At 48.0% G+C, this 23,394-nt stretch overlaps 3 protein-coding genes across 3 annotated transcripts in view; 2 read left to right on the top strand and 1 right to left on the bottom strand.

The window, feature by feature from the left end:
- Window positions 1-23,394, top strand: part of LOC108930258 (zinc finger protein 420-like) — a 1,123,701-nt gene that overhangs the window by 797,845 nt on the left and 302,462 nt on the right. The window lies entirely within an intron of this gene.
- On the bottom strand, window positions 266-7,290 carry cops3 (COP9 signalosome subunit 3). The gene is made up of 12 exons (XM_018745483.2): window positions 7,144-7,290; window positions 6,116-6,245; window positions 5,356-5,468; window positions 5,202-5,251; window positions 4,870-4,962; window positions 4,377-4,556; window positions 3,490-3,630; window positions 3,157-3,330; window positions 2,638-2,724; window positions 2,243-2,356; window positions 1,218-1,298; window positions 266-534 (listed from the first exon to the last, which is right to left on the bottom strand). The coding sequence occupies exons 1-12, from the start codon at window positions 7,196-7,198 to the stop codon at window positions 481-483; spliced, it is 1,272 nt and encodes a 423-aa protein (XP_018600999.1). The 5' UTR covers window positions 7,199-7,290; the 3' UTR covers window positions 266-480.
- Window positions 7,428-11,162, top strand: nt5m (5',3'-nucleotidase, mitochondrial). The gene is made up of 5 exons (XM_029252725.1): window positions 7,428-8,312; window positions 9,175-9,275; window positions 9,552-9,612; window positions 9,700-9,814; window positions 10,186-11,162. The coding sequence occupies exons 1-5, from the start codon at window positions 8,043-8,045 to the stop codon at window positions 10,323-10,325; spliced, it is 687 nt and encodes a 228-aa protein (XP_029108558.1). The 5' UTR covers window positions 7,428-8,042; the 3' UTR covers window positions 10,326-11,162.

Below are 23,394 nucleotides of genomic sequence, written 5' to 3' on the forward strand. Positions count from 1 at the left end.
CCTCTAGCGGCCAGTGGAAGTGCAGGTATTTCCAAGACCAAGGGGGACCTCTGGCGGCCGGTGGAAGGAACGATTTGTGTTCATAGTTTGCGAGTAAATATCTCTGGAAATCAAGATTTTACTGGTTTTTGCATTTCTGCTGCGCGTATTAAACATCACCCCCACAGGACACTTAGTGAAATACACGAGCCAAAGTTATGTAACGCGAGAAACCTCTTCACAAATTACTTTTGAACAAATGTCCATTTTTAATTTTTGTTGTTTATGTGGCAATGGGGATCCCATTAGAACATTGATAAATAAAACACTGACAAACTTTGTTTTATCCGCAAGACAGTGTGTGAAAACAGCAACTGACTTTCACACATGTGTATGTTTTCTCAAGCAGTGTCCAGGCTCTGTACATTTCCCCGCTCCTTTACAGAGCTCTGTCTTCTGACAAGAACCCAATCCATGATGGTGCTCCCGCCACCAAAACCCTCAAGAGTAACTTGACGTCTTGCTTCCGACTTCGTCCTCTTGTGATCCCATACTCTGAAACGCAGGAAAAAGTCAAGAGAGAATTACCTTCTTTTCACTTGTGATATTCCATCCACCTGAGATTGAAAACCAACAAATTAAAGAAATGGTTAAAAGCAGCTCTGAACATAACAGAGAATAAGACACAGCTCTGGTAGACTTTTTAAAAGGAACATCAGAACTTCATCATTCTGGATAACTACACCGAAGCCTTCAGAAAAAAAAAAAATCCAACTACCATCAAATATCAGTTACAGCAATCCATATTACACAAATATAATAATGAATGAACTTGATTCATCTAACAGATGGCACCCAATACTGGACCAGCTCTGTATCTGGTCAAACTATTTATTTTCCATCTTTACACAGCAGACATTTATTATTCAAGCCCTTTGTCCAAAGTAACCTACAATGATAGGCTTATGCACTAAGATACTTAGTGATTTACACATTTTTACAGCAGGATAATTTTTACTGTGTCAAGTATGTAACCTGACCAAGGTTCAAATGTGGGTCATAGGAAAGCAACGTCTCTAAGCACTACGCCACCTGCTGCCCATCTGTATTTAGCAGCACATTTCAGTTTGTGAACATGCTCAACAAAACAAATAACTGAGGGTAAGAGCCACTCTCCCGGGTACAACAGCTGGGCCGTAAGGAGCTTTCAAACCTCCTTCGGGTGACCGAACACTCACCTTCTGCACAAACTGTGGGTTGACGGTGATCTCCTGATCCATGGCCTTGAGCTTCTCGTCCAGTTCTATACACTTGAGCATCTGCGCAGGAAACATGGTGTTTCATTGAGCTGGCATTGTATACCTGCCATTGCTCGCCCCCCCACTTTGCGACGCAACACAGGCAGGAAAGCCATTAACAAAGAGCAGATGAAACAAGGGAAGGGGCCTTGACAGGTGTGACACCTTTAACACGACTTACTCTGCGAATGAGCCCGAAGGCGCGAAGGCTACCGTCGATGCGGCTGCTAAAGCATTATGGGTAACGGCACCCAAGCAAAACGCCATCTCTGACTCTGAGCGGACGGTCCGAAGCGACTTTGAACGCACAGCCTCTTTCTGTTCGATTTCTACGGGTCGCTCGCCAGTGTGGAGCTGGAGGTGCGACGCTCATCTTCGTGTCAAAGGGCGAAACACTGGTGCGCACTTCCAATTGTTTCGTTAAAACAAAACGAAGATCAGAAACACCCTGCGCAATTCGCAAACATGTTAATGACAGAGGTTTGTTACATGTATTCGTTTTGTATGCAGAGGGGGCGTGGTGGCACAGTGGGTTGAACTGGGTCCTGCTCTCCAGTGGGTCTGGGGTTCGAGTCCTGCTTGGGGTGCCTTGCGACGGACTGGCGTCCCGTCCTGGGTGTGTCCCCTCCCCCTCCAGCCTTTCGCCCTGTGTTGCTGGGTTAGGCTCAGATGGTGTGTGCGCATTTTGTATGTGTTCCTCCACAGTGACTTATTTAAGCAATTGGGTGGTTTACACTGGATCAGTTCAAGAGCCTTCATCAAGGGTACTATAGCAGGAGGTGGGATTCGAACCTGTGGCCTTTGAGTCCAAAGGTGGCAGCTCTAACCAGTACGACACGTGCAGCCCTAATCCTGAAGGAAAAGACAAGGCTACAGCAAAACACACACACACACACACACACACACACAGGACTACAAATAAATACACACATTCACACCAGTATATGAAAGAGGGTTTTGTTTACCTCTTGGTCAATTTTATGGAGCATTGCAGGGTTGTTGTACTTTTCTGGGTTGTCATGGAAACAGACCATACCGTCTTTCTGGTTTATACTGGCGTAGATTTCTCCGTCTTCAATCTGCACACAACACGAGACACAGAACGAAAGCAATATTGAAGGAGAAAATCCCTCTGGAATTATTCTTCAGTCGTATACTGTGAAAGTGGAAAATAGCACTTTTTGCTCACCACTCAAGTGTTCCCAGAGGAAAGGGTAAAAACTTAGCAAAAACAGTGTTTGTTCTACTTTTACTCCCGACTGAGCCTGTCATTTTTAAAAGGTTTAATATTCAACTTTGCTGTATGGATCAAAGACACTTTCAGAGAGATAAAGGGCTGCAGCCCCGCCCCCATGCTTACCATGTGCAGAACGTACTTCTCGGCCTCCTGAGGGCCCGACAGCTGCACTCGGCTCGCCATGTCTTGCAGGGATAATGTGAGGAAGGTCTGCGGAAAGGAAGGAGAAGCAACAAATCAGGTAGATGAGCGAGGTGCCTTTTTTGCCTTTCAAAATGGACTATTAATGAGTGCACTGGCACCTCAACTTACAAATGACTCTTTGCAACTCCAACATCATTTTGACCAGTGAGGCACATGCACACACACACACATGCACCATCCTAAATCTCTGCTGTAGCTGTAAGTGGGGAAAAAACTCTTTACTGCCCTCTATCGCCTGGGTGTGTCAATAAAGGCTGTATGCACTTCACTTAAAACGCGCAATTTCAGAAAATGCACAAGGGCAACTTAGAAATAAACTGGAAAGCTTCAAAATTCCAAGGAGGTCTCATATCCCACAGCCCAACCAAACGTCAAATAAGCGGAATCAGGATTCAACAGGGAGCTGGGACGTCAACCGGGACTCGACCCCACGCTGACCTTGGTGAGCCTCTGGATGTTCTTCTTGTAGAGGGAGGAGAGGCACTGCTTGACGAGGCCGGCGTTGTTGTCCCGGGTGAACGTCTCGCTGTGCTTGTTGACGAGGCTACGCAGCTCGCCGGGGTTGTTTGTGGCGTACACCTGGGCCAGCTCGTGGTAGGCGTTGCTCAGGGGCTGCGTTGGGGTGACAACACACATGAGAAAGCCTACTGCCTCCGGAGCCAACGTGTTCCTATAAAACTGCAGGAGAGAAGCATCATGGGAAAGAACGGGGAGGCAGATCTACGTTACCAGCGGAGACGCGTGTGTCTCTGAGGTTTGACCTCTGCTCACCTTGATGAACCTCCCCACGATCTGCGACGTGTACTTGGGAAGCTGCTGTACTTTCCCGTGAAGGATCAAGGAGACCAGAATGTACTTCTTGTACGCCTCCAACATGATATGACTGACCGCCATGGCTGGAGTGGTGATGGCCTGCGAACGAGAGGACCGCCAGGGCTGAGTGACGTGGCAACAGCCCCGCCCTGCACGTACAAACACTCTAAGCTCATTTATTTTTAACTGCATTTTCTTTGCTTATCTGTGTCCTAAAATTTCTGTATGTAGCAGAGCCAGCACAGCCAATGTTTACCTGACATATCAACAAAAAGGTAAAACAGGAGTACAGGACCATAATTAAACTTACTTCCACGGTGCTTACAGCTCATGTCTGGTGTTCCTGAGTGCTGACGATCAACAACATGAGGAATACTACACTTTTATGGAATAAACTGGTGATTAATCAATACTTGAAAATAACTTTGCAAAGATGTACATTTACTTTGTTTTTACTTGTCCATTTAAATAATTGAGCTTTCACAGTAATTAAGCTCAAAGTTAATAAATATATAAAAACGGAACTGCAAATGTCTACTACACATTTCTTCAGCCATAATTTTTCAAACCCTAAACTGGGAATAAGTCGATGGGCGTCTATATTACTGTAACTTAGAGGGGAAAAAAGTGAGTGGAGTTACAAACAATGGAGATACAAACAGACTTCTGGTCCAAATCGTGTTTTTAGGGTAACGAGTTGGTGCGTGACACCACAACAAGCTGGAAACCGACATTTCAAAGCTGGTGTGTGAGAAACAGAAACCAAGTCCACTGAAGGCGAAACCTGTCATTAGAAATGTGCCAGCGCACAAGGGCACCGAAACCAGAGCGCGGAAGTGCATCACCTGCTCGTAAAAATAGAGGGCCCTCTCAAAGTTCTTCAGGCCCGTGTAGATCATGCCGCCATAGTAGTAGTAGCAGAGGAAGTGCTTGGCGTCGTAGGCGCCGTTCTCTTTGCAGATGTCCATCATGTCCACATCCAGGAAGGGGAGCGCTGGCTTGAAGCACTTGGCCAACAAGCACAGCTGTGGACACGCAGGGCCGAAAACAGGAAGGTGTCACAGCAGTGAAGGAAAGGTACGCGTATTCAGAAGGCTGCTTGTTCAAATCCCTTCCCCCGACTCTGGAAGGCCTGTTTTTGGTATTAAACTCTTCTGAAGCGAAACAACTGCTGCATGCTCATCTGTGAAATATTTTTTATTAAGTTGTAAGAGCAACAGACAACCAATAAATAATTTTGGAAATAAATGACACATGGGAATAAAATTATAAAAAGCACACACACACACACACCAGCGACGGTTATTCTGGATGCTGACCCAAAGGTGTTCCACCTACCTGACACAGGTCTGCGTGAACTGAGGTAAGTTGGTTTGCATTCAGCTGCATTTTATCTATTGCCTGTCTGAGGACGGTCACTCCTCTTAATGGCTGCGGAAAGGCAGGGAGGAAGAAGAGGTATGGACTCAGTGGCAAAACACTGCTGGGATAAATTATTAACAGACGCACGGCTCACACACAGGCTCGTGGGGTTGGGGGAAGGGGTTGCTGTGATGGTGCGTTATAAAAAGCCGCCTGTCCTGGTTACTGTTGGGGATTTTACTTGTGTGATCACCGCTCAGAGACGGTAAGAGCAGAAGCAGCCGGATGAACGAAGTGCGTCTCCTTGCCTGTTTACGTTCCACTAAAGCGTTCGTCAGCTGATGGCAGAGGCCGGCAACTAGGGAGACAAACCAAACAGGACGTGATGAGCAGCAAGTTGACGGCCACATCCTGCTGGAGAGTGCAGTCTGAACCTGCAGTAGTTGCCATGGTGATACTCACAGGTATCAGTGGCATATCGAATGTGCTCTCCGTTGCAGGTGCTGATAAACAGCTGGACTTGGGAGAATAATGTCTCGAAGTCGGGGATATTTGGCATGGAGAACTTCACAAACCTGTGGGGGAAGCAGGCAGCAGATGTGCAGTCAGGGACCTGTCCCAACACCCAGGTGTGTTAAAAACACAAACCACAAGAATTGTCGCTTAGCCTCTGTAACGCAGACTCAACAAGTTTAAGACATTGTTGCAATGCTCTTTGTCGATCAGTTCAGCTCCCAGTCCTCACAACCACAAATGCTTCAAAAAGATTGACTCCTTCAGCCCGACTATGTCTGATGGTAGCGACAAACTCCGAAACTCCCTTATTGTTGAGAAGAACCACCTCTTGTGCGCCGCAGTCCATTTCTAACACTAGACATAAGAAAGTGATGCGCAGCCATTCAAAATCTGGGACAAGAACGATCACATCACCCCCTAATAACTACTTAATAAACTTCATTCTCTAAAAACATACATTCTCTAAAAATACATACATTTGGGGGTTGGAGTACTCTACATAAATGATCTGTTTTCATGCTTGTGAACACATTTAAAATATGTAAAATAACTAAGACAGACCACGTACTATAATCAAACTCTCCAGCCTGTTGATTGTAGGGATTGAGTTTGATACCCTTCCTTTATGATAAGATACGGAGACCCCCTGCAGGCCGCACCAGGATTGAGCTCAAAGGCAGAAGCGGGATGGCTGGGGGGCACTTACAGCACAGCCAGCACCCCAAGGGAGTGCTCCTGGACGTCCAGCGCTCCCAGGACCGTGTCCAGGTGCGACAGATTCTTGGCCAGCAGCTCCCCACTCTTGTTAATCAACTCACACAGCTGAGTCATCTGACCTGAGAGGGGCAGGGAATGGGAACAACAGTGAGACAGCTCCTCCTCTCTTTCTCTCACACTCACACACACAGAGCATTCAGCATGATTATCACAAATGTCCCAAGTCAGCAAGGATCAGGATGGTACTTACTGCAAATGGAAAACAATTCCAAAGACTATGACACACACAGAAACTGAAAGACTGGTCCACTCTGCTATACCACCATCTTGGTCAAAGCAAAACTTTTCTATAACTAAAAATACTTTTCACTCAACATTCACTGATTTAGGATATGTTTCTAGACTAAGGATGGATCAGTGACTACATCTTATAATCGTATGTGCTTTCTTTTTGGATCAAAGGTTTTTAAAAATCAAAAACGTAATTTGCGTTAGAAGTTAACTTTTAACAAAGAAACACACGTTATTGTGCATAACACACGCCATAAGAGACAACTGAGTGTCCTGCTGTCAAGGCCCTGCGACACATTTCAGAGAGGAAGTGCGGCCGACACATTTATTGACAGGCTCGGCGACCAATAGGATTCCTGCGTGGAAGACAAGAACCAATCACTGAAGAACGAGGTTCTTTTGTAAGATCGTCGTAACCAATCACGAAAGCAGCGGGTCGGACCTAAGTCTTAACATTCTCCTGGAAATATTTTCACGAGGAAGCACAAAAAGTGTATTTTCGAGCGGCAACATTAACTGTGGGTTTTAATGGGGCGGCAGGGGAACGCCTCCGCATTGCTAGATTTTTAACTACGCTATCCAACAAGTCCCCGCGAGGTGGCCGCGAAGAATCACAAGGCGTGTTTACATGATCGAGCAAAAAGCTAACGACACTTAGCAAAAATGCTAACAGCAGCCGTGCCATTGCGGCAGTTTCGTACGTTCAAAGCGCTCCGGCGCGTCTACCTTGGGCGGAGAGCTGCCGCACATTGTTCACGAACTGCTCCAAGGCTGACGCCATCCTCTTTCGTGTGGTGGACCGTGCCCGTCCGCGGCTCCGATTTCATTCAAACGCAAGGAACGAATCCGGGGTGAGTGAGTGAGGGGCCCTGAGAGCCGCCACTGAGAGGAGATATCGCGAGAGCTCGTCGCAAGGCGCACTTCCGGCGAGATTTCAGTAGGATTACGTCGTAGCGCCTAAAGAGGCAGTGACATCGTCACTTGACAATTCAGACTTCGGTTTATAGTGACCGAATATAACGGGCATATTGGGAAAAAAAAAATTGTACAGTACACCGAATTCTACTGCATTCTGTTTTAGTGTACTCTTTACTGCAAGAAAATACCCGGCTTAAATATAACGGGGATGAATTCACAATGCAGATGTTAAGACGCTCCTCCTTCTTCTTCAATAGTTCGTTGTATTATTAGAAATTCTAACAGAAACGTTTAAACACTCTTTATTAAGGGTGCCGTGTGTGGTTGTCTGCGTGCAGCCCGGTGGCTCCGAGGGAGTTAAATTAAGGGAGACGAGAGAAAACCGGAACCGGACGCGGGTGCTGCCGGGTTACCGCTCGCTGCCTGCCCCTCACTGCTTGTACTCTGTTTTTACCCCGTTCCCAAGAGTTCCCGAAAGGACATTCTCTGCGCCCCATGTGATTACGGCGCCACTTCAGTTCCACACACAACATAAGTGTGAAACTTTGCCCGCAGGCGGTGTAGCACGCGCGCATTAAATGTCGTATTCCACGCGCGCGCCTGTCTGTGTGTGTGTGTGTTCGCGTTCGCAGCCTGATGACTCTGAGCAGCACGCCCCTGCCGCACTGCTGTCGCCGGACAACTGAGCTCGGACCCCGGATCCGCTCATGACTCTGCTGACGCGGGTCGCGCGCCTCCTCGAGCCGCAGTGGCGCGGCCGCTTCGCGCGCTGCCTGCACATGTCGGCGGGCGGGAGGAGCGCGAGCGCGAGGCGGCTGCGCGTCCTCGTGGACATGGACGGAGTGATCGCCGACTTCGAGGGCGGATTCCTGAAGAAGTATCGGGCTCGGTACCCCGCGGAGCCCTATGTCAGCCTGGAGGAGCGCAGGGGCTTCTGGGTGTCCAGCCAGTACGGGCAACTCCGCAGCGACCTGTGTGTGAGTCCCGGTCACCTGTACTAGTATAACGTGTAACTAGTCGTGCTACAAATGGGGAACAAATGGTTTCGGCTGCGACTGATACATCTCAGCGTGTTCACTGCGTTTAACAGCGTATAGGATCTGTTCCCTCCAGCGCATCCAATCAATGTCACAATTTGCATAAAATGTCTCTTCCACTCTGTCGCTCTACTATGTCATTACGCAGCTACCGTTATTACTCTAATATAGGCGCCGCTCATTTCTCTTCACTGGGTGCAGTTAACCTTTGTTTTGCCTTCACGGTGGGGTCGTTTCTACATTGTTATTTTGGCTTAAATTCCTTACTTAAGGGTGCTTCAGCCGCAGTCAGATTTGAGTTTGAATCCCAGAACTTTCTGATTGCAAGTGATGACTAACCACTATGCCACCTGCTGGCCCAGATAGGTAAATAGAAGGGGCAGCAGGTAGCGTAGGTATACTGCTCACAATACTAGAGCATGAGGTGGGATTCAAACCTGTGACCTCTGAGTTTACAGGTGACAGCTCTAACCATTAACATTACTCTAGTAAAAAAAAAAAAGCAGCATCAGTCACTGTAAGTAGCTGAACATTCTAAGTTGCACTGGAGGAAAGCATGAGTAAATGTAAATAAACACAAGAATAGTACTACTGTATTTAAAAAGCCACAGCTGGCCACTGCTTATTGACTAATAAATTGCTTTAACTCAAGAAAAGCCTTTTAGAACTTTTGAAAAGTGTGCACAACCGAACGTGTAAGATTTTCTGATGATCAAGAATGCCATGTCATTGGGCTTTGCACTTGTGAAATTAACGTAGGTATCTTAGGTATTGTGTTCATAAGAGAACTTTTTCTCTGCAGGAAAAAGCCATCAGCATTTGGGAATCAAAGAACTTCTTCCTGGAGCTGGATCCTCTCCCGGGGGGTTTGGCCGCTCTGAAGGAGATGTCTAAGATGGAAAAGTAAGTCCTGTAAAGAAACCATGACAAAAAGAAGAAGCTTGGAGTAGAGGAGAAGTTGCAGTCTGGGTGGGCGATGCCCTTTAAATTGAGGTACCTGTATGTATTATGCAGGTTTTACTGATTGCGATGTAGTGCTGAAAGTGGTTTAGGGTTGTGAACAGACTTCAGGCTCCAGTTGTGTTCATAAAGTGAGATTAAGGGCACCAAAGGAACTCTGACTCCCAGGATGCTTTGTCTGGAACGAATGTGACGGAATCTCTCCTGCTCTTTCTGCAGCACCGACGTGTTCATTTGCACAAGTCCCATAAAGCATTACCACTACTGTCCGTACGAGAAGGTGAGCGGCTCCCAACCCCCCGACCCCCCCTAGGGCGCGACCATCGCCCACGTTGCTCAGTCTCTCTGCCTTGTTACGTGTTCCCAGTACGCCTGGATAGAGAAGCACCTGGGATATGAGTTCCTGGAGCGCACCATCCTGACCAGGGACAAGACCCTCGTGTCCGGGGACCTTCTCATCGACGACAAGCCCGACATCCTTGGTTAGCGTGTGATATGTGTTTCTGTTTGCATGCGTGTGTGTGTGTGTGTGTGTGTGTGTAACACGGCACAGTTCTGGGTTATTGACACCTTTGCTATCATCGTGGATCAGGATCCTCTTCCATATTCACCAGTAAATGTTACTTAACGTTGTCTGTTTTATTACACTCCTTCAGAATATGAAGAATAGTGATACAGTGCAGAGCTTGAGGGCGAAACCTCGATACGCATCGTCTAGAAAGGCTCATGACTGTAAACCGGACAAATGTGAACTCCGCGGCAGACGTAAACAAAGGCTATGTTGCAGTCGGTTACCGTGGCGACCAGTGTGGCATCGAGGTGCGAGACGGTAACCTTTGGCTCTGCGGCACAGGTGCGGAAGCGAACCCTGCGTGGGAGCACGTCCTGTTCACGGCGTGCCACAACAAACACCTCCCTCCCTGCCCGTCCCGCCGTCGCCTGCTCTCCTGGGACGACGACTGGAGGGCGCTGCTCGACAGCAAGAGACGCTGAGGACACGCTGAGGGGCCTCAACCGGAGCGACCGGCCCGACCGCACCGGGCAACACAAACGCCTGGGTGCGAACCGCTTCCCTGCCTGGACGCACTTGCCGAACACAAATCCAGTGGTGGTGCACACGCCCGACAGGTGGTGGTTGGTGCTTGTCTCATATGCCTCCCGCTTGGTGATATATGTATTTATACTTGGAGATGAGCATGATTTTTAACCGAACCCCCGACCTCTAGCGTAGCTCTGGGGCAGACCGAGTCGGTAACCCGGCTACTGAGCTGCGTCAGAACACCTGCTGGTTTCCCCCAATGGGACACCTCCGTTTTGTGCGGTTCCTGTGTTTCTGTTGTTTTGTCTCACACCCACACCCACACACGCGCACACACACACATCCAAGGGCCTCTATAAGTATATTAGATATGCTCCTGTTTTCAGGCGCGTTTCCCAAACACACAAACAGGGAGATAGATGTCAATCGAAAGGGACACAAATCACAGAGCGCTCATCTGTTTCAGGGCACAAATGACATTTTTATGGATGATGTGTCTCCCCCTCGGTGGCAAATATAGAATAATATGGCAAATACGAAGGCGGATTCGACAGTGATCCTGCAGCCGCTGCGCTTTTAGCGCTCGCACCAGGGGAGCGGTGCAGCGAGCCGGGCGGCGCGTTTATCTTTTACGTTCCGCCAAATGTAACGTCGCTAAAGCGCCGCCGTTTTGCTCAAAGTGTGAATCCGGGGCTGTGCAAACGCAGGTCTCGGGGGTCTCCAGTTCAACGTTGTCGTTTATTGATCGGAGTCAGTTGTGTCAGACACCCCCCTCCGTTTTCACAATATATTCTGGGGGAAAGAAAAAAAAAAAAGATATATATATATACATATGTTTTCATATTGACATGCTGTCAATGTAACTGTACTGTAATATGTCATGATATTCGCATAACCCTTGGATTATGGATTTTGTGGTTCTGGGTATTTTTCAGTTCAGTTTGCCTTTATTCCAGAGTCTGGGCCCCTGTGGGCACACATTTCTCAGGACTGTATCGGTGGAGGTCACACGGGTGTGGGGTTCATTAGTAAATGAATAATAACTGCCCCCCCCCGAGGTGTGCGGCGTGCTGAGCGCTCCCGCTCAGTATGTACCGCGGTCCACGAGAAGCATCTCCACTTAGTTTATGTGCCACTTATGGTTATTTAACGCTGCAGACACACTGCAGCCTGTGACTCGTCTCTTTGCGTTTGGTTCAAGGTTGGCGTGTAGAAAACAGGTATCGTTACACGTTTCATTTGCTGTTATGGCACCCGGGCTGTAGAAGCACACGGTAAACCATCTGTTGTCTGTTGTATTTACTGCTGCTGCTGCTGTTGTTGTTCTTTTTTCCCGATGACGGTGCAGGCGGCACACTTTGTCAACCAGAGTCCCCGAGCGCTCTGCCGCGTGTCACGTCGTACCGCTGTGTTTTTGGCGGGAAAAGCAGCCGCTGTGTTCTTTAGTGTTGCGACTTTCAGGATTTCAGTATGTAAGTGTTCATCGGATCCACGTTCGATGGTTTAGTGTACGTGTTTTACGCTGTATCCACCCATGGGAGATACCCACAGCTCGAAGCGCACCCCCCCTTGCCCTATGTTCCATACCTCATACCTCCTCCTTTTTGATAACCACTTGATGGGCTGAAACGAGCACGACGTTAGGTTTCCCTATCAAAGTTTATACGGGCAATATAAGCGTCTATAAAAATATGAAAACGTGTTAAGCAAATGTATGTATAATTTTTTTTTATATATGCACAGAGTCGATCTAGATATCAAAAGAGAAACAATAGAACATGCTAAGATGGTGTCTAAATATAACAATATTTGTCACATGTCATTTCATACACGTACTTGAGAATTTACTGTAAACGGAGACGTTGTAAAACTACAGTAAATGCACATCAGTTTGCACAAAATGATTCCACGGACAGTTGCGTACCTTATAATGCACTTACAGCATGACCTGTTTTGACGTGTGTTTGGAAGGTGGACATTATGTTTATTTTGTGTTTTTCTGTGCTTTAATGAATTGTTAATTTGATACCCCCCCCTCCCGGAGGTGGTGAAGGAATCAGAGTCATGCACTACGGTATTATGTAGTCAGTGGCTAAAATACTGTTAAGAAGTTAACTTTTTGGTGGTGATGGTTTGGTTTTTGTTTGCGAGCCAAGCCTCATATCTCAGCAGGAACCAGAACGTCGTGTCCTCAAGTCCCTCTGCGGTCTGGCAGCAGGAGGACCGCGAGGCGTCCCTTTCGTGCAGTGGGCCGGGTGTGCGTGCAGCGAGAGCGCAGACGGCGCTCCGCCTAAGGGATGAGCTCGCAGCAGTTTACACTGGGGGGGTGCGGAGAGATGTTACCCAGCATGTTCATGTGTACCGTTGCACTGCATTCCGTTCCAAATGTGTCTCGTCTTTTTGACGCGCGTCTTCCTTTTGGTGCTTATTGTACAAGAATGGCTCCGTGTTCTTTAACGTGTAAAACAACCCTTGAAATTCTTAATAAAGAGTGACACACACACGTGTTGTCCCCTGGCGGTGAATAGACAGCTGGGGCATCCTCACCTTGTCCCACAAACACGTGCAACGTTCGTCACGTTGATCACCAACGCTCACGAAGGACGTGAGCTGTAAACACAGCGGAAGCGAGTTGAACTAATGCGGCCCCGCACTCGTACTCTGTTCGGGAGCATTTTACCGGCTTCGAACCGCTCAGTTTGGAAACGCGGGTGCTGTTTTCTCTCAAGACAGACAATCGAAGAAGATTTCCTTAAAAGCGGAAAAGCAATGTGCGTATCGTTGAAATGTCACTGGTTAAATGGTCGTCTCAAGAGGAGCCCGCAGTCTATTTGCTTTCTTGGTCGATTCCTGCACTGAGCACAAGGTGGGAGTGTCCACCCATGGCTGACCACATGCTGCCCGCTCACTGAGCGGCAACCATGCCGTGTGTTTAACACTGTGCTGTGTGTACACACACACACACACACACACACACACCGCAAATACTCATCGGCATACTGTTACATAAGCGCATGGATCATTCAAACTGACTGTTTAGGGCTGTAGCTGCAGAGTACATCAGTGTTCACCGTATTTACCGCAAGTGTCTAATGAACCCTCCTTGAAAAGCCAGTTGGACATGAGGTCTCGCCCCTCAGTGCTTCGCTCGAGGACAACCCGTGGGGAGAGGCGCTCGGTGCGAGCCACGGTTCCCGTTATCCCACCCACGTCCTGCCCTTTGCCTCCAGAAAATGAACCCAAGAGAAGGTTCCTCCTCGGACCGAGACCTCGCTTCTCGTACGCTGCGGCTCTGCGGGTAACGGCGCAGGAAATGGGACCTGAAATCCGACTCTTCCGCCGCCCTCCGGGCCGGGTTTATGCGGCGGAACGTGTTTGGGTCGGGGGCTGACGCACACGCGCTCGTCTTGGGGCCCCCGGCGGACCGGCGCAGCGCTCCAACCCGGCAAGATGCGGAGAGAGCAGATGGGGCTGCGATTGCTCCCATTCTCACAGGCAGAATTTAGTGCTTAATATGAAGGTTCGGCATCATTTAGATGCGGATCATCGTGAAGATTTCGGGAGGTGGGACGCCGTCACGGCAGGAGGGGCTGCTCCGATTCTGCTACGTTTGCCCACCGTGAATGAACATCTTTCCCCAGTTGCATCCACTGTGATCCTTCCTAATCCCGACTACATGCTCACAAGTGTTTCCACATGGATTCTGTTGACATTGACATTTACCTACAGTTTTCTCCAGGGTAACTTACCATGTTACGTTCGCTAAACTACTTACAATTAATCACCCATTTGCACAGCCAGGAAATTTCTACTGCAGTAGCTCAGTGTAAATATCTTAAGCGAGGGGACTACAGCTGGAGGTGGGATTGGAACCCAGCTCAAACCACTGCGCCACCTGCTGGTGAGCCACTTCCCGCAGCAACGTAAAGGTGTAATGTCGTGGTCGGACGGCTCCTCGCGCGAACATGATTTCCTCACGTTCCGTTTGCCGCGTTCAAACCCACATGGTGAGAAGCTGAAATTTTTCAAAGAAAAAAAGATGACGAGTCCAGTGTCCGGGGCCCGGCGTGACCCGTAAACGGACGCTTTCCATTTCTGCTGGAATGGAAATTTACATGCTCATGCACAGTATTCTGGGAAAAAAAAGTACTACATTTTTACCGGAAGATTAATTGAGAACACGATGGACCCAGTGGCAGATCGTTTGGAGCGTACGCGAGGAATTCACATCTGTACCCATCTGAAAGCTTTAAGACAATTACTGACGTTATATCCCCTTCACGAATTCAGTAGCTTGTGGAAACTTCCAGAAGAAGCAAACCTTGGCCTTCTCAACGACAGTACTAAGCCCCCCCCCCCAGAAGAGGTGAAAGCAGAGAATAACAAACAGAGGAGGTTATGAAGATCCATCCAACGCACACGGCATCCGGCTGGATGTTGCCAGTGGAATATTCCCACGCGGTTGCTGCATGTCTCACACACACCGGCTGTTTACCCAGCAGCCCGTGTCGGGCCTGGGCGACGCGCTCACCGTGAGGAATAACGCGGCCAGAAACATAACGAAATTACACGGCCGCACGCTGCTAAGGCGTTACGCAGCTGCTCGGCGAACACGCTACCTCGCCAATTCAAACTCGAGGCTTAGACTGATAATATATACTGTACGTATATTATGACAGAGGTACAGGATCGGGTTTGAATCCCACCTCCTGCCAGCTGTAGGAAGAGGCATGGGGTTGTGGCAACAATTACATCCCATATCCTGCTCTTGATTTTTTTTTTTTGCTTTGTCATGTTGCATACAGACTTATTTCTATAATATACAACTAAACATTTATTTATTATTTTCATCATACACTAATGATGAGCTGCTATTTAGTTGACACTTTCACGGTGATTTACAGCTTTGGTATTGCCGGGTAGGCTCAGGTTCCCCGCGACCCCGTATGGGATAATCGGTTCTGAAAATGTGTGTGTGTGTGTGTGTGTGTGTGTGTGCGCATCATCATCAGTTTTAGTGTTTGTCTAGAAGAGCCCAGGTTGGCAGTTTTCCTCCAAATGCTATGTTACAATGTTAGGTGCACTGCGCTACACACACACACACACACACAAGAATGATGTAACACACATATATATATACACACATACAAAGGGAAGAGTCATCAGTCTATGCGAAAAACATGTTCTTGGACTGTGAGAGGAAACCAGAGTGCCCAGAGGAAGCCCATATTGCATTATATTTACTTCAACTCCCAAATGTATTCCGGTCTGCACCTTTATTGATGACTGTACTTACGGCAACACAACTTACACTGTGATTTGACCCAAAAAACCTACTTCTCAACAGTCAGAGGCCATCACACTTGACAACCGTTGGGGTTGTGCATCTACACCAATCCATGCTGCTGGTTGTCGGTCTCCAATGTTGAGAAACAAGGTCTCGGCTGCATTGTGCCCCGCCCCTTCACCCTCGCGTCATACCTCTCTCTCCCAGCTGATGAAGAGAGCACCACGGCTCGCCAAGCGTAACTCTGGTGAGGTCAGAAAAACATTGTAAGCAGTAGGATGATGGATGTTTAGACAAAACTCTGCACTCGAGGTCTTCGCCGCTCAAGGTGTGCATTGGGCTACTGACCGTGGGGGTGCGTTTGACCCAGTCGGGGGGGCGACGCCTCCGATTTGGGCCGCTGTCCCGTCCTCGACTCATACCGGTGTTCAGATGAAGAGTCTGCTGGACTCGGCACTCCAGGAGTGATGCTCAAGTCCACCGTGGGCTTCGAACCGCTCGGCCTACAAAGACGCTCAATGCTACTTGGGCGGAAAAAAGAAAAAACTCGATCGAGTCTTTTTAAGGGTCTAATTACAATGTGTAGAGTCCATCTGAGTTTGAGGAAACGATATAGCTTTCAGAGAAATGCTCTGCAGAGTGATGAATCACGCTAATTTGTCACATTTGCGTTTAACGCATTATGTATAGTCACGCACATGCCTTCGTATCAAGGGTCTCCGTTTGTCCCCCGACTCAGGCATCGCAGTTACTCACGAAGCTCCACTCTGAGATGCAAATATGCCTTGACTCACGTATTGCCCACCTTTTCTTTTTTGTTCCGCATTTTGAGGAGAACTGCGCACTTTATTCTTCCTCAGTGCCTTGAAGACAAGCGGTGATTGTAGGGGTTCAGCCAGACACTAATGCGGGCATCACATCTGTGTATAAATTCTGTTTTTCCAAGTGTTGGGAGAGATTCCTTGATCGAAATTAACTCATAATGACTTTCGGGTGAACGCAGAGATGTCACTGAAACGTTGCAGTGCTACCCATCGATTTTCATACCGTTAGTATGTAAGTTGGATCACAGCCTGGGCAGGATGCCACTCCATTGCAGGGCAACTGCATACACACACACACACATTATGAGCAATTCATAGTCACTAATTCACCAGAAACACATGTCTTTGGACTGTGGGAGGAAACCAGAGCATTTGGAGGAAACCCACAAGAACATGGGGAAAACATGCAAACTCCAGTAGCGCTATAACCGGATTCAAACCCGCAACCCTGCACCTGCAGGGCACCACGACTCTGTGACGTTCCAGAGAATACCGAGATACACGAAGTGGCAAAAATATGAAACGACGCATGCGAAGCTTCTTGTAAGCAAGCAGATGATTTTAAACGCGGAGCCACGATGTCGCCGACAGGACGACCTCTTCCGTAGTGATGTCACAAAAGGGGCGTGGCCTTCAGAAACGAAAACAACGCGCGCTGTAGACTTTGCTCCGTGGCCCTCGTTCGGCGAATCCTCTTGGAGTCGGGATGCTTCTCCGCTGGTGCGCAAATCAGTTCTCTAGTTGAGCTCACGGGGACGTAACGTACCAGCTGAACCGGCGGATGATGGAGTTGTTTACCTGCCCAGTTGATGACTGCGTAGGTTTCAAACGATGCTGTAGGGAAGTCCTTCCGCTCATTTTACGGCTAATTTATTGTTTTTCCGAAGAGTCGTTAGACCCTCAGCTCACGTCAAGCCCTTTCGCTTCCCTCCCCTCCTGCCTTGGCAAACAGACGTAGCCCTGCATTATTAACCTTTTACCGAATGTAAACTTCTATTAGTCACAAGTGTCTTTACAGTTGCGAACAAAACAAGTTACAAACAAACAGACTTCTGTTCGGATTCGGGTTTACAAGTTCTTTCGGTGACTCGGAAGAACGTGCGTGTCTCAGACTGTAGGCACACAGTGAAAGTCCACACCTTCACCAATGACGCTTTGCTACGGCGATGCATAAAATGCACAGAAGGCGTTTTCTGTTTCCCGTGAAAATATTGACTTGGCTCCCGAATGAAACATCGACATAATTAAAATGATACGTGAGGCCCGCCGGGATGCGCCCGAGTTCCCGGGAATTGTTTTTGCCTGGGACTTGGCGCCTGTTGCCATAACCTGTGTGCGGCGCAGCGTCGGCAGTGCCGACGCACCTGTTCCCACACCTGTAACAATTTTACTCAATCGGCTTTGAAGGATCGACGCCTCATTTGTGTTGTCACGTAAACATTTGTCTCGGCGAGAGGGAGGGGAGGGGAGGGGAGCGGGGACAGGGCCGCAACCAGGAGACGTTCGGAGCAGGACGACAGCGGACATCTACGGATTCTTGAAGACGTCGAGTGCGGAGTTTTGCCTCCGCAGCCCGAATTTCATTTAACAAGGTGGGTAGATCAGGTGGTTCGAGCTGCTGCCCACCTGAAGGACTGAGGTTCACATCCCTGTGGCTGCGGAACCCCTCCATCAACGTTCTTGCCGAGAACCGATACGACAAAAACGATCCTGCCGTATAAGGAGGTAACGCGTTAAGTGGCTCAACATCACCACCTCCTTTGGAGAAAAGCACGAGTTAAATGAATAAATGCGGAATTCCTGAGTGTCCTGAAAATTAAATTGTAACTTCTTCGTACGGTCCACGTATAAGGTGACTCATCTTCTCCCTTGTGTTCATTGTGCTGTAACACTTTCATTAATTGCGTTTATGCCGTCGCGCGGCCTCCCGGACGGCCCGATGCGTCATCCGCAGCCGGTTCCTGCCGCGTGCCTCATATCACCGAGACAGACCCTGTAGCGGACAAGCACTTTCTGAAAAGTATGAATGAATGTTGAAATGTTACATCAAGTAGCACATTTTGAAGAAAATACAATAAATGCCAGACAAGCAGTCCTATTATTTACAGGGACCCGTATGAGAATAATAGGGGAAATAGTAAATAGGCGTAATTGCCACGGGGGGTGCGGTGGTGCCGTGGGTTGGACCGGGTCCTGCTCTCTGGCGGGTCTGGGGTTCGAGTCCCACTTGGGGTGCCTTGCGATGGACAGGCGTCCCATCCCGGGTGTGTCCTTTCAGCCTCGCACCCTGTGTTGCTGGGTTAGGCTCTGGTTTGTCACAACCCTGCTTGGGACAAGCGGTTTCAGGCTGTATATAGATGTACATTTTGTTTCTGGTGCAAAGTGAGACTGCTAGAAGGATCCACAGATGGGTCTGGCAGTCACTTTGCACCGGATCCATGAAATATGTCCTAATGCAATATATGTAGTGAAGCGTTACCAAAGCAGCGATCACGTCCGTTCGAGCATCTACATGGATCGTGAGGAGACTTCAGAGGCTGAGAAAGAGCACAGCTTGAGAAGGCAAATCCACAGCTCGTTGTTTCTACTCTTAGGAGGATGCAGAAAAAATGTTTTCTTCACGTTGTTTTCTTTAACTGTCGGCAGATGTATTTATTTGCCTTTTTTTAAACTGTATATGAAGCTGGATTTTTTTCGAAAGCAGCGCAAGTGCCCGAAACGGCAGCGACGTGGACGTGTCGCTTTGTCACGAAGTCCTGCTTCCATGTGCAGCGGCATCACCTGTTCTTCTGACTGTGGGTGGTCCCCTGGCTTCTCTCCTAAAGAATAAAATGTTAGAATATGATGAAACACAAATACATTTTGTAACAGAATAAACGTCCAATTTATTAATTTTTCCAAACCTTGTAAATAAAAAAAATTAAAGGATTGAGTTGTTGTTCAATACACAAATATTGACCCAACCAAAAAAAAAAAAGAAAGAAAATCCCCTTTTTTAACATCACCCTCCGCATAACGTAACAAAACCGTCTTTTTACTGGAAATAATTCGTACGTCAAATGATTAAACTCCTTCTTAGCTCTGTGGTTCCAAACAGATTACTGAAGTAAAATAAACTGAAATAACATTAACAGAAGAAAAACTTCACAAGTGAAGTATAGATACAGCAAGTAACACATCAAGGTTACTGTGACGTAACCCGGAATCTAGAATGTTCTTAAAGAACCTTCCCACTGTCACACACAATAACACTGGTATATATAAAAACTCCAGAGTATTCTAAGTTTGTATAAAACACCAGTTACGTTGCAGGCGGTCGAGGGTTGAGCACGTCGAGACCAAAAGTGTAAGGAACGCTTCGCTCTCAAGAAGGAGGGAAAATCCGCACTTTACTTCGTCTTCTGTCCGTGTAACAGCCAGGAAAATTCCGGATGGTCCGCTCGCGCTTCCGGAACGTACGAGAACTCCAGCGAAGGCCGAAGAGCCATCAGCCGAGCGACGAGCTCGAAACTCTCGCTTCGCTCAAGCGATTCGACTCGATCGACACAAGTGAATGCAAAATGAAAACGTATCGTCGCAAACTCTCGGCACAGAACACACTGCCTTAATCTTAGACTATCAAAATAAAGCGTTATTTTCTCTTTTCGATTGCTTTTGGAACAACCAGAAAAATAAGACGTCAGTCCTTCCTCCTTCCCATCTTCCTTCCTTCCTTCCTTTTTCCCTCATCCTTCCTTCCTTCCTTCCTTCCTTCCCTTTTTCCTTCCTTCCTTCCTTCCCTTTTCCCTCATTCTTCCCTCCTTCCTTCCTTCCTTTTTTCCCTCTTCCTTCCTTCCTTCCCTCCTCCTTCCTTCTTTCCTTCCTTTTTTCCCTCTTCCTTCCTTCCTTCCTTTTTTCCCTCCTCCTTCCTTCCTTCCTTTTCCCCTCATCCTTCCTTCCTTCCTTCCTTCCCTTTTTCCTTCCTTCCTTCTTTCCTTCCTTTTTTCCCTCTTCCTTCCTTCCCTCCTTCCTTCCTTCCTTCCTTCCTTCCTTCCTTTATTCCCTCCTCCTTCCTTCTTTCCTTCCTTTTTTCCCTCTTCCTTCCTTCCTTTTTTCCCTCTTCCTTCCTTCCTTTTTTCCCTCATCCTTCCCTCCTTCCTTCCTTCCTTCCTTCCTTCCTTCCTTCACTTCCATTATTCTCCCCCCCCCCCATTGGTCTCCCTCAAACCAAAAGCCAATCAACTTGCAATAAATACAAGACTGAAAATACCAGTATAGGTTGTAACTTCTCTAGTGCTTGTTGCCACAGCTTCAAACTATCTGTTTAAACCATGGAACTTTATTTAAACCCTCCAGAAAACATACAAACAAATAAACAAACTAGTAGCACTAGGGGGGCTACACATGGATACCCTCATTATTATGCCACATTCTGCTTTTTCTTCCTGTAGAAAGTGTGTGTGCTAAGCATGTGCATCTGAAGATCATGTTATGTTTTAAGTGTCCCGAACACCCTTATGCATGCTTGTGTAGACACACACACACACACACATTGACCGGAGGCTGACAGTCAAGGTACTCGGGGATGATGCAATAAGCCTGGCCTTGACTCAACAGCTAATCTTAGCTGCTTAATGCAATCAGCGCTGCTCAGCTGCAAACAGGCGTAGGGCCCGTCCTTACCAATATTTCATCACAATAAGTGCCTCCCGGCATTGCGCTGCTCGCAAACGTTCCTCCACCCACTTCTTGGCTCTCGTTCTTTGACGCAGGTGACTTGGTGTGGAGGATGATGGTGAGAATCGCTGATAAAAAGTGGGGAAACAGCGAACCGGAGCCTCACGAGTCCTCGCAGGGGCGAAAGATCTTGGGGTTTTTTTGTGGTGACCCAGCCCAAGACCTGAATATTGAAACCGTGACCTGGAATGTGGTGCAGTCGGTAAATTAATTATTCACACCTGCAAAGGCCAGATGAAGGTATTTTGCATTGCAAACATTGACTCGGACTAATCATCGGAGTGCTGGGAAAGAACAAAAGCTGCACCTGCTTTTCTAGCATCATGTGCCAACCCATTCCTGTTCAACCGAGATGAAGTGGGAAGCTGATGTGACTTACGGGCAGTGCTGGTGTGCACAGCGGTCTAGCACAGTGTCATTACTCCACCTCATTACTCAGCTACTCCAGGACTGAGATCCTTCACCTGCCAGCTGGGCCATCCACCAGGCAGGGACTTTCTATCAAACTAGACATCTTGTTCATTCCACCTTCTTCATTAAGAGTTAAGAGTCTTAGAGTAACAATCAACTCAAGTCTGTCTTCTCTCAACACACTGATGCCATAACCAGGGCATGAAGATACACGCTGAATAACATTCTCAAGATCTGCCCTTACCTCATGGCAAACTCTACGCAACTCCGGGTCCATGCTACTGTGACATCAGCCTAGACTACAGCAACTCTCTCCTATCTGGTCTTCCAGCCTCTAGTCCTCAACCAGACTCATCCAGCTCAAACAGGATATTGCAGTATGAGTTGTGTTTGACCTACCAAAGCCTTCCCATGTATCCCCCTCCTCATCGCTCTTCATTGGCTTCCTGCGGCTGCTCGCATCAAGTTCAGCTCTCTGGTTATGGCCTACAGAACCATCAGCGGATCTCCTCCCTGACATCTACAAGACCTCATCACTGCTATGCTCTTGCCCCTCTGTCTGCTTGGTGGCCTCATGCACCAGAGGTCCCAAATCAAAAGTCTGAATGTTCTGCGTCCTTTGAGATCAAAGGTAGTAGTGCTGATCACGACGCTACCAGATGTTTTCTTGCTGGAAGCATCACTCAATGTAAATTTAGCCCAGGTAAGATGAAGAGAGAGAGGGGGACTGCATCTCGATGGAATGGCTCTGCCTGGCGGGACAGCGGCCTCCTACGTAGCAACACCCAGTAGTGTGGAAAGGAGGCTTTCGGTAGGACAGTGATTACAGCTCCCGATCCAGGCGTAAAATCGGCGAGTTGAAGGGAGTCGGTGAAGCCGCAGGTGGCGTGGACCCCTGGTGACGTGCTTGGCAGTCTGGTCCAGAGAGATGACCGTGTTTGACTGTAAACAGCAGCCTTGTTATTTCACTAATATTTGATGCACACACTGCAAATGCGGGTCCTTTCTGTCGCATCCCAGACCACGACGTGTGTTTTGATGACCCAAATCTTTGTGATGAACACGAATCACGCGAATCGTTATAAGCTGAGAAGTCACACAAGATGTCGGTAGCTGAAACGTGACAACTTTTATATTTGTGCAACCGTGTATTGAAGGCAGATGTTCCACAGACCAGTCATTAGTGCAGGGGCGCCCAAGGCCCGTGACCATTGCTGGGTACAGGTCCGAGGTCCAACTGATTCATTGAAAAAATTCTTTATTATATTTTATTAAAGAGGTCTGTGTGTTTGTGTGTTTATCTATTGTCTTATCATGTGGCTCAATACAACTTATAGTATTAATACAACTGGGTCATTTTTACTGTATCAAGACAGGGTAAGTACCCTAATCAAGGGATCTACAGCAGGAGGTGGGATCTGAACCAGCAACCTTTGGATATAACTGTCAAGTAAATTTCCTGAACTGCTCAAGATGTGTGTATATGCATTTTAAGGCCTTTTTACCACTATTACCACCTGACCTGGAAGTTCTACCCTTATCACTCCCCACCCTCCCATCTGGGATAGGCTGCGGCACACTGACCTTGTCCTGGTCATCAGTTGCTCCTCACTGGTCTGTCTGCTGATAGGAGTGCTGACCTTAACCTACTGATGTGCGTGTGTGCTTACAGTAATGCTTTCACAGTAACGTGAGCCAATGCTCACATGGGCGGACACACACACACACACACACACACACACACACACACACACACACAAGGGAATGCTCCTACATAAAAACCCT

The sequence above is a fragment of the Scleropages formosus genome, chromosome 1 (assembly GCF_900964775.1).
Source record: "Scleropages formosus chromosome 1, fSclFor1.1, whole genome shotgun sequence".
Taxonomy (NCBI): Eukaryota; Metazoa; Chordata; class Actinopteri; order Osteoglossiformes; family Osteoglossidae; genus Scleropages; species Scleropages formosus.